This window comes from Rhea americana, unplaced genomic scaffold (assembly GCF_003343005.1).
Source record: "Rhea americana isolate MKP2758 unplaced genomic scaffold, rheAme1 scaffold_36, whole genome shotgun sequence".
Classification (NCBI taxonomy): Eukaryota; Metazoa; Chordata; class Aves; order Rheiformes; family Rheidae; genus Rhea; species Rhea americana.
Window position 1 is genome coordinate 1,109,914 of NW_028186490.1, and position 17,590 is coordinate 1,127,503.

General features: G+C 46.9%; 1 protein-coding gene across 2 annotated transcripts in view; it reads right to left on the reverse strand.

Annotated features, from left to right (window-relative positions):
* Positions 1 to 6,081: 6,081 nt before the first annotated feature.
* SYNPO2L (synaptopodin 2 like) overlaps positions 6,082 to 17,590 on the reverse strand; it is a 39,602-nt gene continuing 28,093 nt past the window's right edge. For both annotated transcript variants that reach the window (XM_085312249.1, XM_085312250.1), the window contains exon 4: positions 6,082 to 12,668. In XM_085312249.1, the coding sequence (XP_085168375.1) occupies positions 10,330 to 12,668 (2,339 nt within the window). In that variant the 3' untranslated portion in view covers positions 6,082 to 10,329. The remainder of the gene's footprint in view (positions 12,669 to 17,590) is intronic.

Here is a 17,590-nt window from a genome sequence, read left to right on the forward strand (position 1 = left end):
CTCTCAGGTTTTGCTCTTTTTTTGTACCCTTCCCTCTGCTCCCTCCTCACTCCATCATTCAACCCAGCTTCCTCCAGGCTCTCATATTAATTCCTAAAATGCCAGGGATTCAAATAATACATCAGAGAGCATAGAAGAATAAAAATAATTATACTTGTGAAACAAGAACTAGTAAGAAAACCACAAAGTTTAGAAAGCTATTTACAGAGTCTTAGGAAGTTGCTATGTAATGGGGGTAGAAAACCCAACAGAATCAAGTAGCAAGTAGACTTCCTTCACATTTCCCAATTCATGGCAGAAATAGGGCTGATTACCCACATGTAGTGTAGCTTTGTGCATGTAAGTGATTGCTCTACTCATTCTCTGCTCATTCTGAGGCAATACTACCTGTTTTTTTCCCCATGCCCAACTAGGTTATGCTTCTAGAAGGAAGGAAAGTTATCTCATTTTACTGAATTACTCTAAGATGCACAAACTTTTAAGCTTCTGTGTACAGCAGGAATATTGCAGAAGATAATATTCTTTCCTATTTCACATCAAAGGACAACCAGGCTGTCCACTGAATAAACATATAGTCTATTGGGGGAAAAAAAAAACCCACCAAAGCTGTGACTGTAGTAGAGAATCATCTGCTCAGAGACTTGCAAATAAAGTTGATATAAAGGATCATCAGGAGACAGTTCCTTTCCCTTTCTCCTATGCTTTGTACAGTTGTTTTAGCCTGCACCAGCAGGGTGTAAAACTTCCCAGTCTGATTAGTGTTTTGCAATCACAAGGCATTAACACCCCAGTGCTGTTTAAAGAGTCCTTTATAAAAGTGCTGTAGAATGTGTCTGTGGACGGGAGGTGAAGACCTCTGGATAATAATCACCTTTTATCCCTGTAACTTGGAGCCAGGAGATGTATGATAATCATCTCTTGGCCTAAAGTTTCCCATTTTTCTCTTGCTTGCCTCCGCATAATCACTGCATATATACCACATCTTTGTGCCTATGGCATAGCCCTTTTTCTGCTCCCTTCATACCACTGTAGCAATTTGCTAGAAGTTTTCCACCATCCCAAAGAGTGCTGCTTCTTTCACTGAGCCCAGGATGACTCACAGGGGCTGGATGGTCCAGATCCTCCCCTCACACTCCCATGCTGGTGATCTAGGACTAGCTCTGTGGAGCTATGCCAGTGTAAAACACATGTGGGGGTGGCACAACTGAACTGTAAGTACCTAGTGTGCGCGGTGGATACCATCATAGAGCCTCACACCTGGTGAAGGCATTTACATCTGCACAAAGCTGGTGGGTGTCAAATACTGTAACAACTGACCATCTGTGTGCACTTTGCACCCACTCTGCACAAGGGCAAGTGGTCACAGAAGAGCAAGGCCCTTGGTGTTGGCCAAAGCTTCTGCAGGCCATACAACAAGGAATATTTTTTCACCACATTTATTTCGCTTGGGGTGATTGAGGACCATGCTGGGTATTTGCCCAAGGTGACCACTGTCTGTTATGAAAGTCAATAGTGCTCTTTGGGATGCTGTACATACCCCTGGGTGCTCTCCTTTTGAAGTACTTCACTTGTACACCAAGTCAAGGTCTTGAGTGAGAAGCAGAAAGGATGGTGAAGAACTAGAAGCAAGAGCCAGGCTGAGCAGAGAGAGGAGAGAAGAAACTGGGAGTAGAAACCACAGGGCAGGGGCTTTATCCAAAGCTCAGAAACAGGTTGAAGCTGAAAAGATTGAGCAAGGAGACTTATTGCTTAGATGCTGGTGGCCAGCATTTATGTCCCTTCACCAGTCATTGGACTCCTCAGAAACTGCATTAGCAAAATACAAAGTCTAGGCCAGCCTGTTGTCCTGACTTTTCAGTGGTGGTGGTGTGCCTGTGGCTGTTGTGAGGCTCTGATCCCTGAAGAAACTGGCCAGCTCCAGTTTGAAAGGTGATACGTAGCTCTCATTCTGTGCTATGTAAAGTCCCGTTCTGTCCTTGCAAGCCTCATCCTCCAGAGGTTATTTCCATCTGCATGTCCATACACAGGGTGAGCTGCAGAACCTGAGAGTGCACCTAGAGGGTGCTGCACGGAGTCTGAGCCCTGCACCCCAAGGGAGATGTAAGATTTATCCTTTTCCTATGGCACCAGGATTCATAAGGTGATTTGGATAAAGCAGTCTTGCATCTGACACTTGTACACCAATGCACATCTTTAATTGGGATTTTTACCTCCCGCTCTGTCTTCAAACAAAATGATATATCCATTTTCAGTTGCTAGTTTAAGAACTAAATCTTGCTCCTTTCTCCTCTCTGTGGGCAGTTTCTCCTGAGAGATAGAAAAGTGCAGTTCAGTAGCCTAGAAATGTCACTAGTGTGTCTAGCAGAGAAAGATTGATTTCATTTATGTCCTGCCATGATGCCAGGCTTAGCAGCTCAGTGGCTTTTTTCCCTGAGAACATTGTCCCCATGTGATATCTGTGCCTCCTGTAATAGGATGAAATCTGTGTGGAAAAGAGGTAATGGAGGGCTCTTACTGTTATCGCACCCACTCATACTACTCAAAGTTTGAAATAATTACAAGTCTGGCTTGTTGAGTGGTTTTTTTTTTTTCCCCTCTTCCTGGACTGTAGTGAGCTGTAGTGAGATTTGGGAACTAAATTCAATCCATGCTTGAGTACATGGAGTTCCCACTTAGGTCAGCGGGGTAGTACATGTGCTGCCTGCAGGACATTTCAGCACTTCAGGGAAGAGTTTTTAATCATACAAGGAACTGTATCTCACTGTGCCAACCTCCCTCTTTCCAAATATACCCTTTGCTTAAAAGGCCTTAGGAACAGCCTGCACGAAGTTTTGCTTTCTCTGACCTATATTTTCACTTTTTTCCCCTAAATCTCAGGGTTCTTTATTTCAATTCAGAAATGTTAATGTTTCCAAAATCATTTTAAGAGCAGCAGGTAAGATCTATCTCGTCACACAGTGCTGGATAGACATAAATAGTAGTAAGATAGGAGTCCTCAGCATGGGTGTTTCCTGAGCACACTTTGATCACGTTAAAGTCAAGCAAACAGAGTCAGTCTGGCAAATAGCTATTACCATTCCAAAGATACAGAGTTCAATCTTGACCCCGTTCCCCTTTTTCCCTGGCAGCTAGGACTGGCACAAGCTGAAAGTTTTCACAGGCTGCAGATCTCCACCCCAGTTGGATCTGTTCCGAAAAAAAGTTGCAAAACTCCTACCTTGGCTTTTTCCCCCCCTCAGGAAGGGAGTAGGGAGGGAGAGAAGAAGGAGGCGAAGGGGAAGATCCTAGAAGGGCTTTGTTATTTTGAATTATTTCAGAAAGGTTTAATTTCTTCCACTTTTACAAAGACATGAAGAAGACTTGTCAGTAATTTCTTGTAGCGACACAAGAGAAGTAGACGGTTAACACCAGGCTCTCCCCTGCTGCTAGGAGAGCTTAATGCACAGAGCGGTACGGCTCAGGCAGAAGCGTGTAGGATTTGGTCACAGGGCTGGGGTGGGTGTTGAAAAGGCTGTGGTGCTGCAGGCGCGTTCCTCACTGGGCAGCCCGTTCGCCTGCGTGCCCCACGCGCTGCCGCCCAGGAAGCCCTCCAAGCTGCGGCAAACCTCCCGCCGCCAAAACTCCCCACTATGGGGCTGCCCTTCTCCTCTAGTACGTGGCACTTAGCAACACCATATGTGAATGCCGACAGAGGATAGATTAAGAAGGGAGGATTTCTTAAGATTTTAAACCCTCCAGACTTAACTCCACACCAGGTGAATGCTAAAACGCCAGATAACTGGAGAAGAACAGTGGCAACACCTAGTGGCCGTTGAAGTTATAGGTCTGTACTGCCTGGGAATATCCTTTTCCTTTGCATGTGCCACATAGCAGCTCAGCTTGGTGCTTTGCTGGACACTTCTTTTGGGTATGGTTGCTTGGAGGTAGGTATCTCCGTTGGGCACTTTACCTTTTTCTGGTTTTAAACTACTCACTGGATTCAAATTCGGGAATTCAAATTCTCCCCTAGCCTCCTGCGTAGCTGTTCAGTAATCCTTCGTCTTTGCTTTGGGATGGTAACCTCAGGACTGACTATCTCGCCACCTTCGAAAGTCTGGCTGTCTGGCTCTTTCTGACATGATCTGCTACAAGGGGAAATGACTCTCACTTGAGAAGGTTGTAGAGGTTAACAGGGAGTTTAATCAGAGCCCTGGACCCAGCAGCTGTACTGCAATGTGTCATACCATCTGGAGTAACTCATAATCCCAGTATGTCAGCTTTATTAAGAAAAACAAGATGCAGTCCTAATCTGCAGCCTGTGCATCTGTAGGCTCTTTGGAAACTGTGCTTATGGGAGGTCTTGAAGCTCAGGCTTGGCGTTGGCAGACATCACTGCCTTTTTGTGTTCCCTGTCCACAGATCAATCAGAAATATGCTAGATAGTCCCAAACTCATAATGTAAGGGCCCCCTCTTAGTAATTAACTGGAGAAGCATCCACAAAATGATCCCTGGACAAATGCCCATGGTCTGCAAACTAATCCTACTGCTAATCTCCACCTCTTCTTCAGAGCTCAGGAATTGCTGTCTGTGGCTAAAAGCATCTCCGAAAAGAAGACCTGCTAATATTTGTCCTGCACTGAGGGCACTGAATCTCACAGGGCCCAGAAATTTAGTAGACTTTAACATAAATTGGGTTAGGGTTAGGTTTTGAGCCCCAGGGGGATATATTCAGTTTTTTTTAATGATAAGGATCTCTTGGTTATTGTTAAGAATAAGTTGAGTCATACAGTGAGAGTTTGTATTTGGTCTTGGGGAGCTGACAAACTGCCATTAATACCAGATTTACAAGCAGAGGGCAGGGTTCAGGCTAGAACAGACCAGTAAGCTGAGGCTAAGGCTGGGGCAGTCAGAGGTTGCTTGAGAAGGATGAGAATAGTGATAATGGGGATGATTGTGGCTGGGATTCAGGTGACAGGGATTAGTTAGGAGCTGTTTCTTCTGCGTGTGGAAATGGCCACCTTGTGAACTCTTGCGTGGTGACAGCGAGAGCCATCAGACTATTTCTGGAGTGGAAGTTGATTGGGTCTCCTGTTCAAGGTTAAGGTGGGAGCAAGGCTGTGGTTAGAGTTTGGCCAAGCAGGAACTGGTGAATTACTTTTAGAGCTATTGTCAACAGAGGCCTACATTTTTTGTTTGAGAGATCGTGTGTGTAGTGATCACTAGACGTGGGTTTGGATTACAGTAAAGTGCTTTCAGCTAGCCTGGACTGGATGTGGTTGTGGCTGGGAATAGAAGAGGCTGCCAGGCTGCAACTGGGTTATGCTACCAAGCTCTCCCTGTCAGATCCAGTGATATTTGCTGCTACAGGATGAAGGCTGAAGTTGGGGATCCCTCTAACAAGCAGTTAGGGCTGGCAGGAGCCAGGAAATGAAGATTAAGGCTGAGACCAGAAAAAATGACTAAAGTAGTTCTAGGTTATCATCTCAGGTGTTGTTTCCCTTCCAGTGTTAAGATTAGGATGAATAATGCTTGCTAGGACTGGGACTGTTACCGTCCCACAGCCTAAGACGAGAAGATTTTGTGTGCAAGATTTCATGCTGATGCTTCCTGTCTTACACTATAACTGGGAAAAGAGGCAGGAGAAATAGGCTTACAGCTGACATCTCTATGAACTTCCTAGCTTAATTTTCTTTTAGGGTCGACAGGGATCACTGTGCTAGAGAAAAACAGAGCTATGGAGGATTATACTGTGAGTTAACAGGCAGAGACAGAGCTAAAATTAGCTCTGCTAAAAGTACCAGGCTGTGACACTGTCCATAAAGAATTTCTTCTTGTCCACCAATAGCAAATGAGTGTTTTATGTCCTGTAAGACCAAAGTTTACATCTCACTTAACTTTTTGTTTGTATGAAGCTTTTTAATGTGTAGTGATTTTAAGTTTAACTTAAATCTTCATGTTTGTATTGCCAAGACATCCCATCCTTTTCTTTGGTTCCTTATTTTCTTCTGTCCCTAGCTTGTGGGGATAGCGATAACTCTGTGTGCTGTACACATAGCAGTTCATTTTGGGTGCTAAGCAAAGCAAGTGACAAATATGGCATATAAAGTGCATATCACAAGTTTATTCTTCTGCACAAACAAATAGAAAGTGACTTTTAATTGAAAAACAAACAGAAAAGGAAAACAAAATTATTTCCATACATAAAGAGGCCAACTCTGTTCTCCTTCTGGGGTCACATCTTCTACGAGACACAGCACTGCTGCTGGGCAGAGCACTCATTTTCAGAGCACTGACAAGTCTCTTCTAGGAAGAGAGCCTAGTAGGGGGTGCTGGCTATAGTGGTAGAAAGAGAGCAGATTCAGTCTGAGAAACAATCTGGGGCTGTACTGTGCTAGCGTCTGGCAATCAGTGACTTCTCTTCATACCAATCTTCTCTGAGATGCTTTCCCTCAGCTGCTGCCATAACTCGAGGTTATCTCCAGCAAGTGTTCCCATAGACACAGAGGGAAGAGACTGACACTTCTTAAGCCAAGATAAACCCACAGAACTGCCATAGCTGCAACATATAATCTGCAGCATGCTAGAGAGGAGGGATGATAAGCAGTTTTAAATTAGAGCCCATGCAAACATCTTTAAATGCTTAACAAGGGGATACTGAGTTTGGCCTACCATTGCAGCCTGTAACATAGCAAGGTGGGAGCTAAAACTTGTTGAACAACTACTTAAGTCTGTGTTTGTTCAACAGTGGAGGAATTAGAAATTTGGGGAGGCTCAAGACAAACTTACATGCTTCAGAAGTCTTCTTTGTGGCCTTACCTGTGACCTTCCTAACAGGCCAGCCTCATTGTTTCCATGAGATGTTAGCAGAGCTGCTTGAGGCCAGCAATAGCTCAGGTTTCTTTTCTATAGTTTAGCAGATGCGTCTCAGTGTTCTCATCTCATGCTACTTACAGCCTCCGGCCTTATTTGGGATACTCTAAAAGCACTGTAGGTCTCTGCAGATCCTGTCGTATCCTCAACAGAGGATCCAGAAAAGACTGGGGGAAGCTTAGAGCCATCAAACTACTTTGGTTTTGCTTGTAAACATGGGTTTGAACCTAGGATGTTAGGAGTGAAATGCAGAATCCCCAGTCTCCTGATTCTTTTCCTTGCTGTGATGTTTAATATTGTTTCTCCAGTCAAATCTAACTTTTCTTCATCTTCTGCCTGTTACATTATCGTAAATGATAGGCCAAATGTAGGTATTCCATGCACCTGAGTTCTGTAATTAACATCCAGCAGTGCTTGGCTCTAACTGTTTGGCTTGCATCCCAGAAATCTAGACCCATCCACGTACTAACTAAATGCAGGCCCATGCTAAGACCAAACCTCCCTTTTTCTCCAGTGGCAAAATGAAGTTCCTGAGACACTCAGACCCTGAGAGCACTTCACCTTCCTTACGTCCCTTATCCAGAGATGCTGGAGTAAGATTCAGACTTTCTGAGGTTATTTTTTCACTGCAGAATTTCCTGAGCACACTTCTGTGGTCCACACAACCCCTCTTGACATGAGTTCAGTGATGCTTTCAGTCTGGACTAGCTGGTTCACCTAAGGCTACTGCCTAAAATCATTGATGGATAGCCAGCACTCTGCAGTGAGACTCGAGATGAAGCTTTTGGAGCACTGTTAGTCCTTCAGTTCCTTCTCACAGTTTTCCTAGAAAAATACAGTTCTTTGGGAAGAATCACCAAGGATTCAGCATGCAGCAGCAAATAGTATTTTCTTCCAGAAGCGCAAGCCATGCAGGGCATCACAGGATGAGTGAGAATGCAATTGTCCAAGTCAGGTTTCATAGCATGGCTGCACCCTCCCACCCCACCCCCTGCCAAAGCTAAGCAGATTCTGGTGATCTGAGTTAACACTGCAATATGACTTGCCCTAAGACCTCGCCTCTGGGTCTTTCCAGGAGCATGTACCATTGCCTCATCAGTTAAGGTTGACTGCTCCTGTGTCATACAGTCAGGTGCAACAACACCTCACCTGACTTGGACACCCCTTTGCTCATCATGTCAGGGCATTTCTGAAGGTTTTCCTCCCATCCTCTCCCATGGCTGCTAGTCTGCTGAGTAAGGCATGAGTGCTGTCTTCCTCCCTCTCCAGCATGCTTGCCCTCGATTAGGAGCATGTGCTGTCAGCACAGGTCTATAGAGCAAGCCCAGCTAGACTGAAGTATTCAAAAGCAGGATTTTGCATTACTTTTCTTTTTTTCTCTTCATCTCTCTCCTAAGCTTGTCCAGGGCTAGAGTTGCTAGCTAGGTTCTCCAGCCCTCTCTTTCTTGCTGAGAGACAGCACATATGCAAAATCTCTAGCAGCTCACAAAGAAGAGAGGCAAACTAAAGCTCTGAGCCTCTATGAGAAGAGCTGCGCATTGTAGGCTCCAGCTGCATTGTGAAACACCGGATCAGACTGAGCATGAAGCCAGATGGGCTGCACTGCTTACAGACCTGACATCAGAGCCTTTTCTTTCCCCAGAACCAACAGTTTCGTAGATCCAAAGCTTCTGCTCAGTCCATTCGGAGAATGGATTCTGCTTGAAGGAAAGAACCAGGTTTAATGAGATGGAGACATATCATGAGCAGGGCTCATCCTGCTCTGGAACTCATTCCTGAGGGTCCAATAAAAGGTGGCAAAGCCCCTCCTCACACCAAGGGCATCTGCTGTGTTGGGGAGCCAGTGCTTCAGGAGCAATGCTTTCTTCCTGTACCTGTGGGATCACGCTGTGAACGTGGGTGCTGCAAAAGGGGGACCAAGGGCAGGAAAGCAAATGGCAGGGGTGTGCGCTAACCAGAGCACAGGCTACATGCACACACATATGCACAGACCCTACTAATATCCTGAATTCTTTCTTAGGAAAGGGAATGCTTACATGTCACATGCTTTTAATGTAGAGAAGATGCCTGAGACTAGCCTGAGACATTCTAGGAATAACCATCCCTCTTTTCCCAGGATTGCCCACAAACAGAGCTCTACATACGTGTGTGTGAATGCAGATCCTCCGGGAATCTCAGAGCACTTCAGTTCTTATCAAATACCCCTGAGGATACTTAAATTATTTAGTATGAAATCCTCCAGTGACTTCCTGTGTCTCTGTTTCCCACTCCCCTGCTGAGTCCACCTGTAAAAGGGCTCCATTTCCAGTTCGATGGAGAGTTTCCAGGAAGTTTTATGTCATGATCTGTTTCCCATTTAGCCACAACTCCTCTCTTAAACTGAACAAAAAACTGATGTGCAAATGCATATTCAGTCCTGTCTCCTTGTAAAACCAACTTTACTTTCTCCTACACAATCCTCCCTTACACTTACAGCGTCTGTATCCTGTTCCAGTGGAGCTAGTGCTGCAGAGCCTGCCTGGGGCTAACCAGCCACTGCCTGAGCTTAGCTTTGCCCTTTCTATGTCTAAAAATGGTTGCTTCCTTCTCTAGTTCCTCCAGCTTATGATAGTCCCACCGAGTCTGTTCAGTGCCCCCTTCCAGCAAACAGCCACCACCCTGGATAGCTGTACATGGCACCACCTTGGATGATTCTTTCTTTCAACCCCAGCCTTGGTGACCAGAAGAACAGGCACACATCACCATCCTCCTAGGCAGGGCACACTGTCCATGTGTGAATGGCCAAACACCCTCTCTCACACTGTTTTGTTGCCTATCTTCCCTTGCCCCTCCTAAGAGCAATCTGAGAAGAAATGTCCAAGGCAGAGCCTCCATTCTCATTGCATTCATTGCTGACTGTGCATCTGTGTGTATGCATGTTTGTGTTTGCACACACAAGTGCATGTATACAGACCGGCAGGCTCAGCAAAAAACACTCTAATGAGGAAGCTAGAACTTCTGTACTGAAGTCCTGTCTCTGCTCCTTCCTTCCTGTGAGGCTCTTGCCCCCCAAGGCTCCTCCATTCAAGGGGTGACTCCATCCTTACAGGAGCACTGAGAGGATTGGTGCAATATTCTCTGTAAAGTCCTCAGGAGATGAAAAGCGCTACCACCTACGTGTGCTTGTGTGAGACACTCCTGCCATTCACCTCCTCCAAAGGCGAGTTTTGCAGCTGCGTGCGAGTCCCCAGGCTGTGCACACCACACAAATGCCCTCTCTCCATGTCCTTTCTCCTGCTCTAGCCACGGCCACTAAGCCTTGCCATGAAGCTGCCCAACTGAGACAAGGGGAGGCTAGGGGGGAGGATGGTGCAGAAGGGGAGTAATTTTTTTTTTCTCTTTTCTTCATTCTGTGTCACTCACCCCAATGTATTGAGCATGAAAGACAAAACGAGCACAATCTCTGTGGGGTCAGGGACAACATGGGAACAGCAGCTGCCTCAGTGGTGTCCGAAGCTCGGTCTCCACACATTGGCCTGCATCCCTGTTTTGGCTGCTGAGAACTTGGGCCTGGCCACTTGAAACCGAGAAGCTGAAGCTGGGTTTGGGGAAGGCCCTCGGCACACCTGACTGAGCTCCGGGGAGCTCTGGTATGGCTTAGGGGACTGGCTGAGCTCCACCTGAAAGGGAGCTGGTGTAGTGGGGGCAGAGGATGCCATTTCCGTCCTCCACACCGGCTCATCCAATGTGGTGGCTGAGCGGGGCGCAAGGACAGTGGGTGCCAGGCTGCTCGAGGCTGGCATGGGAGCCGGGGTGGAGAACCGCCGGATCTCATGGGTCTTGGCTGTTTTCACAGGGACCTGCTTGGTGGCGGTGAAGGATGAGCTGGCATGTTGGCCTGTCTGACCAGAAGCCTCCTGTGTGCTGGGGCTCGGGGGCTCCCCAAAACAGAACATGGCTGACTTTAACTGATAGGGCTGGTGGCGCATGAAATCAATGACCTTGATCCCTGATTTCTGGCCAGGTGCCTTTTTCACTTTGCTCTCTGCTTTGCTAGCCTGAGACTTGCTGGCTGCCAGGGGATAGAAAGGGGAATGCATTGGGTTATAAGCTATTGGAGGGGGAGCTCGGATGTTGGGTGAATATTTCCAGGATGAGGGTAGAGAAGGGGAAGGAGAGGGGGTCCTGGGCTTGGAGTCTGGCTTCGGGGTTGTCTCCACCACATATTTGTCCATGCGGCTCTGACGTTTGGCAAAAAGCTCTGCCCCCTTGCCTTTAAGTTGAGGCATATCATGAGCCCCATTTACCAGTCCAGCGCCCTGCTGCTGTGGCTTTGGAGCCACTGGAGGTGGTGTCTTGAACTTACGGCCAGAGGACTGCATGAAATTGCAGGCCTCAGCACCCAGGCTGAGGAAATCCTCCTCAGGTCCAGACTCAAAGCCTGCCCCAGGATGGTCGCCTTTTGGCTTCTCATCCAAGTTCTGTACCAGAGATAGGAGTTCGGGGTTGGGTGAATTCTTCTTCTTCTCCTCAATGCGACTGAACATGGGTTTCTTGTTGCCCCGCCGGCGAGCTTCCTGCAGGATGCCTGTCCGGGGAGCTGGCACAGCAATTCTCTGCTCCCTCGAGGTTAAGGGCTCAGAGGGAGGTCGTGGTGTTGCTGGTGAGGTGGCAGGACATGGCTGCCTTGGCAGTAGGGAGCTGTTTACTGTGGGCTGTGATGGAGCTGGGCTAATATACAAAGAAGAAGAAGCTGTTCCAGGGACACGTGGTTGGGATGCTGCAGAGGCTGCCTCTCCTCCTGGCTTCAAGGGAGTAGACAGAAATATGGAGGCAGTGGATGTTCGGGCAGTATTGGCAGAAGGCTTAGTCTCTGCAGCACTTCCTCCCCCTCCTGGCTGCAACTCCTGCAGTGGGGCTGGCCTTCCTGGTGCAGGAATATAGAGAGATGTAGAGGAGCTGACTGCACCACGGTGCACTGGAACTGATGCACTAGAAGGTGCTCCTGGAGGCAGAGGTGAGAAAGGGGAAACCACCGTACTTTGCCCTCCCAGGCTTTCACTAGGCTTTTTGGGTGCAGATGGCTTGAAGGTAACAGAGGATGTTACTGGGCGTTGGCCAGAGAAGCCGGGAGTAAAGGGCCGTGCAGACCTGTTGAACATACTCGCAGTGGTTGCAGAGAATGGGTCAGGAGTGCCCGGGGGAGGGGGAAAGGCAGTGGGGCTGAGGACAGGCAGGCCTTGAGCAGGGAGCATGGCTGGCTGCTTGCCAGGCACTTGCACACCTTCCAGGTGGATGCTGAGGGGCACACTGTCTGCTTGCTGTGGCACAGGCATGTCTCCATTCACCATGCCCTGCGGTGGCTGGGCAGCTGGGGCAGGCTGGGGGCTCTTCTGCACAGAAACTCGCTCCACTGTGTACTTCCCAGCCCGCTCCCTCTGCTGCTCAAATAATCGTGCTCCTTTACCTGAGGCCTCGCTCAAACCTTTCTGCTTCTCTTCCTTCTGCTCAGAGTCTGACTTGGACTTTTCAATATCCAGGTAGGTGTTGTCCCAGTCTGAGTGATTAGTTAAGCTTCGGGCATCAGAGAAACCTTCCTCATCAAATTCAGACTCACTAGTTGGAAAAATTCCGTCTTCCTCTTCGTAGCAGCGGTCTTCGTCGACGCTCCCAAAGCTGACCAACGTATATTTCTTAGCCCTCTGCCTGCGCTTCTTGAACATCAGCACCCCCTTGGAGTGGGGGTTGGGTGCATCCGTCAGCAGGGATGCAATGGTTCTGCACTTGGTTTTGGCTTCTTTCACATTCTTCTCTTGAGTGCTCTCACGGCGGTGGAGCTCTGCAAGAGACAAGAAGAGACAAGCTCAGGGCTCAGCAATAGGCTAGGCTGGCAAATATGGGCAGGAATCTGGCTACAGGTTTCCTAGTGCTCATGTGAGGAGACACTCATCACCCCCTGCCCTCCCTGTCCTTCCTACCTTTACTAGTAGTGGCTTTAGGAACTGCTGATTCAAACCCAGTTGCAGTTTTCTCTTTCCCTGCAAGCATGACAAGGTAAGTCTGGGCAGGTGCAGGGAGGGAACCCCCTTACTCCAAAACTGGTCTCTGATTCCTGAACAGACCTGGGATTTCCTGTTCCTGCAGAAGGTGGCCAGGAGTCCCAGGCTGTTTCTCACAGTGCTTTTGCAGTGCATGCCCTTGCTCCTGGGAATTTTGACTCTTTAATTATCACTCTGAATTTGGAATCCTGCTTTGTGCAGATCTTCCTCCTACCACATGAAGGATTCCCAGGAGAAGTAATCTCTCTGATCCAGGAGCTTAGGAGGCAGCCATTGCTGCTGTTAGCACCCACATGTGCTGTGCCATAGGAGTGGTGCTTCTTGGGTGACTTCCCTACAGGCACAGCTGGGCTGCTCCCAATCTGGGCTCTGCAGTGCTGGCTGCAGGGTGAGCATGGGCCACAGCAACACCATGTGCAGAGCTCTTCGTTGCTCCCCAGAAGCAATGCAGTGGGCCCACAGAACAGGAGCCATGTTTTCATCCTTGCTGCAGTGCCTTGCCTGTGTGCAATGCCCAGCAAGGAAGAAGAGCATTTGCTCCTGAGCAAGAATCCCAGACCTCCACAACTGATCTAGGCCAGAAGGAATGCACTTACACAGGCTTGCCTGGAAAAGCCAACACCTGTTGGGATGCTGATATGAAAGTGCAAGATAATCATTTTCCACCTGCTCTGCCAGCCCAGCAGGCAGTAAAGCCCAAGGGAGGAACGCTGTGTTCTCTGCCTCTGTGCAGGGCAAGCAGCAGGACAGCAGGCACCAATAGTAACACCAAACTCAATTGTCCAAAGAGAAAGTATGGCCATGTCTAGAATCAGTGTTCAAGTGACAGAAATCAACACCAGCCTTGCACAGATGAAAAAGAACAAAGCCTGCCCCTAGTCTGATCTCTTATTTTTTTCTCCATCCTTTGCCTTATTCCCATTGTCTGTTTCTCAGCATGACAGAAGAGATGTCCACCCGCTGTCTAACTATTCATTTGTTAAAAAGCTGTGTAACATCTTGTCCTGCACTGACGTTCTCCAGAAGAAGGGACAATATTATGTCCTGGTGAAGTGACAGGACAGGACAGGACAGGACAGGAGAGAATGCTGCAAGCGGTGCTGGGGGATGGTGTTAGTTCAGGAGAAGATGGAAGCAGCTCAGTCCTCTGAAGATCTAACTTTGGACCATTTTATCACAGAGCATTAATTCAACAGGAAACAGCTGATGTGGCAAAGTGACCAGCACCCGGGTACAGCAGGGAACAGAGATCTTCACTAGCAAGGATAGTGGTTTCTCTGAGGGCTTCGGATGTCCCCAGAAGGAAGCTAGGCTGTACAACTGTGGCAGCTGTCATTGTTCCCTCCTGCACCAGTGTAACCACAACAGAAGCAGCTTACCACATGCTAAAAGTAAGATACTGATTTGCACAGCAATCATCCTTCCAGGCAGCTTAAAATCATGAAAGGAAAGACTCTTCTCTAGGTTTGCAGCCATTCCATAGCATATGCTCCCCAAAGGGGAGCCCTGTAGTTTCAGATCACCTCACTTGGATGCTCAGTCCATTCCTCCCCTTTCCACCCAGAAGACTGGAAACAGAGCAAAATCAGGACTGGGCTGAAGAAAGGCCTCACTTTTGTACTGGCACTTGCTGATCTAAGGCTCTGCAAAGCTCTCTTTACCAAATGACTCAGCTTTGCTTAGGCTTTCGGTGAGACCCAGTGCTGTCCATGGATGATCATGGGCTTGTCTCCAAAAGATCTGCTGTCCATGATGGAGGTGAGCTATAGCCCCTGAAGGTTTGCCCACTCTGCTTAGAAATCTGTATGTCTGTGTCCGTACAGAGGTGTTCACAGTGGAAGAAACAGGAGAGCTTTCTCTTTTGCTACGAGCATCCAGTCACTACACCTCCAGCTTAGAAGACCCTTATCCAGCTCGTATTCTGCTTCTAAATTTACAAATAGAAGAAGTAGCACTACAGAATCTAAATCAAGCCCAGAATATATGAACTTTGGGCATGAGTGATTCATGCACAGATTTCTGGCACTGGGAGCTAACAGCTAAGGAACTACACTTTCCAGAGTAAATGGCTGTGCAGCCCCTTCTGCCAGCAGAGCACCATGAAAGGGCTCACCTCTACAGTTTGGAGCTAGCAAATACTGACAGAGAAAATTTAACAGCAGCTAGTCTTGACTGTGATTACACCAACTCTTGGTCCTGGTTCAGCGCTAATATCCATGTATGGCTCCCCTAGGAAGTTGTTCTGAAGTGCCCTGTGCTTTAATGTCTGCTGGCCCGCAGCAGCTGACAGCTAAGCCCCTCTGGGACCTGAGACTTGCCTCCCTGTTCTCTTCTTCCTCCTTTCTTTCTCATGAAAGGCTAAAGCACATGACTAATTATCCCCATTCTCCCACCAGAAAAATGATCATAGTATTCAAGCCACAATCTCCTACAACAGTTTAAGAAAGCTGGGGAAGAGAAATCTTCCTGAGATGACTTGCTGAAGAGAAAGTGAGCAAGAGAGAGAAGAAAAGAGTGAAAAGAAAAGCAAAAGAGGGAAAGGAAAGCGAAGGGAAGGGAAGGGTAGGAAAGCGAAAGGAAGGGAAGGGGAAAGGGGAAAGAGAAATAAAAAGAAGAAAAAGGAAAAGAAAGGAAATGGAAAAGAAGGGAAAAGAAGGGCAAGGCAAAGAAAAAAAGAGAAGAGAAGAGAAGAGAAGAGAAGAGAAGAGAAGAGAAGAGAAGAGAAGAGAAGAGAAGAGAAGAGAAGAGAGAAGAGAGAAAAGAAAAGAAGACATGTACCTGCATAGGGCTGATCCAAGCTTGAGAATACAGAGTCCAGGCCTGGAGAGCTGGGCATGTCACAACGCCCGTTTAAATCACAACTCCCCATAAACAGAGAGAGAGGCAATGAGAGAGAAGGAAAGCAGCTCCCTGCTGGAGCAGAACCAAAACTCTGAACTGTCCAAGTCCTTTGCTATCAGCTCCACAAGCCTTTTAAAGCCTCTCTTTTGTCTCATAGGCATTGCTGCCGAAAGCCGTGAGGTCACTCTGTCTATTTTTATCTTCCTAGCTTCATCACTGAGCAGTGTGATGGACATTGTCACCTGGCACTTAAACACCCTCCTTCTTTCTCCCAATCTCCACTCCATGGAAGAGAAACTCCTCTTTTATATTTAAAAATGAGAAAATATGCTCCCTACTGTCACTGCAGCTGTGGTGCAACATTCAGGGAAGAAACAGTGTTTCCAGTACCTCAACATCCAGCATTTCCATGCTAAAGAACCCTTCAAATAGTTGAAGCTAACATAGGTCTCATATCCCAGCACAGGGAAGCAGAGAAACCTGCCCAGGAGGAAGGCAACTTTCCTTCTCTGAAACCCAAGAATGCATCCCAATTCCAAGCAAATATTTGGAGAACAGTAGTGGGGAGGAAAGCTTTCTTTTTCTATGTATATCAACTTCCTTTCACATCTCAGGAGAACTAGTCTGTGAAGCAGATTCCTGGATTAGGACTGAGGAACATTTACTAGAAGAGCATTAGGATCTTGGATGCTGGCAGTGTAGTTGTTTAGTTCTGCAGTGGCAGAAGGTCTTACTACAACCCTGAAGAGTGTGGCTGTGCCCACAGAAGGTGACAAAGGGTTTGGAGGCCAACAAGTGGTGTATTGGCAGCACCATTCAGAGCTCATGTGTTAGAGACTGAGAAGTGCTGAAAGACAAGATGCGGTTTAGGGAGGACTCAAGGTGGACGGGGAAGAGAGGAGCTCTGCATCTGTCTCCCTGCACTTTGGCTAGGGCTTGTCCTATTGGCTTGTTCTCTGCAGGAGCAATAGGTGCTGTGAGGAAAACACAGAACTGTGGCTGAGTGATGCTGCCCGGTGGTTTTCCCTGCACAGCAGTCCCACTCTTAGTGACACCATCACTCAGGACTCAAGCAGACCGTCTCTAGTGTTAGTGAGTCTAGAAAAGTGAAGGTCTGACCATGCCTCTTGAAATCCATTAGCCATTGCTGCCCTCCAAGGAAGACAACTGTTGCAGGCAACATTGCTATAAAAGATTTGTCATGCTTCATGCATGCTTTTAGAGCAAGAGAAATGGATGTAGCTTAATTTCTTCTTCTTTGATTAATATTTATACTCATTGTGATACAGTCTCTTTGGAAAAGCCTTATAGAGTCTTATATCTGCAGTATGCAACTGGAAACTAGAAATTGTTCTGTGGTACAGAAACACTTCTCTATTAACAGCATTCAAATGGAATAGATAAAAGAGTTAACAGAAGAATAGAGGAGTTACAATACTCTCCTAAATTCTGCTGCTGTGGTGGATAATTTCTACAAAAACCTCTTCTATAGCACTCATTTTTTTTTCTTAATTAAATTCTATTGAAATAATCAATAAGAAATAATATTTGCTATTAAGCGAAGCTTACAAAGTCTTTTTCATATATTACTTTAACTAGATTTCACTAAAGAGAATGAATTAAGTTACTAATTTAAGTGAAGAGAAGCATAAGAAGTATCTTTTCAAGATCAGGATCTGGTACAAGAAAGCATTTTAATGTATGCTCAGAAAACTACGCAACAAGCAGCTTATATAATGTCAGAAACTATGTGTTCACTACGAAACAAACAACAGTAGATTTTATTACTGAAGACCAAATTCCAGAAAAGCCATTACCATTGAAAATAAACATACTACTAATTTCAGAGATAAAGAACCTA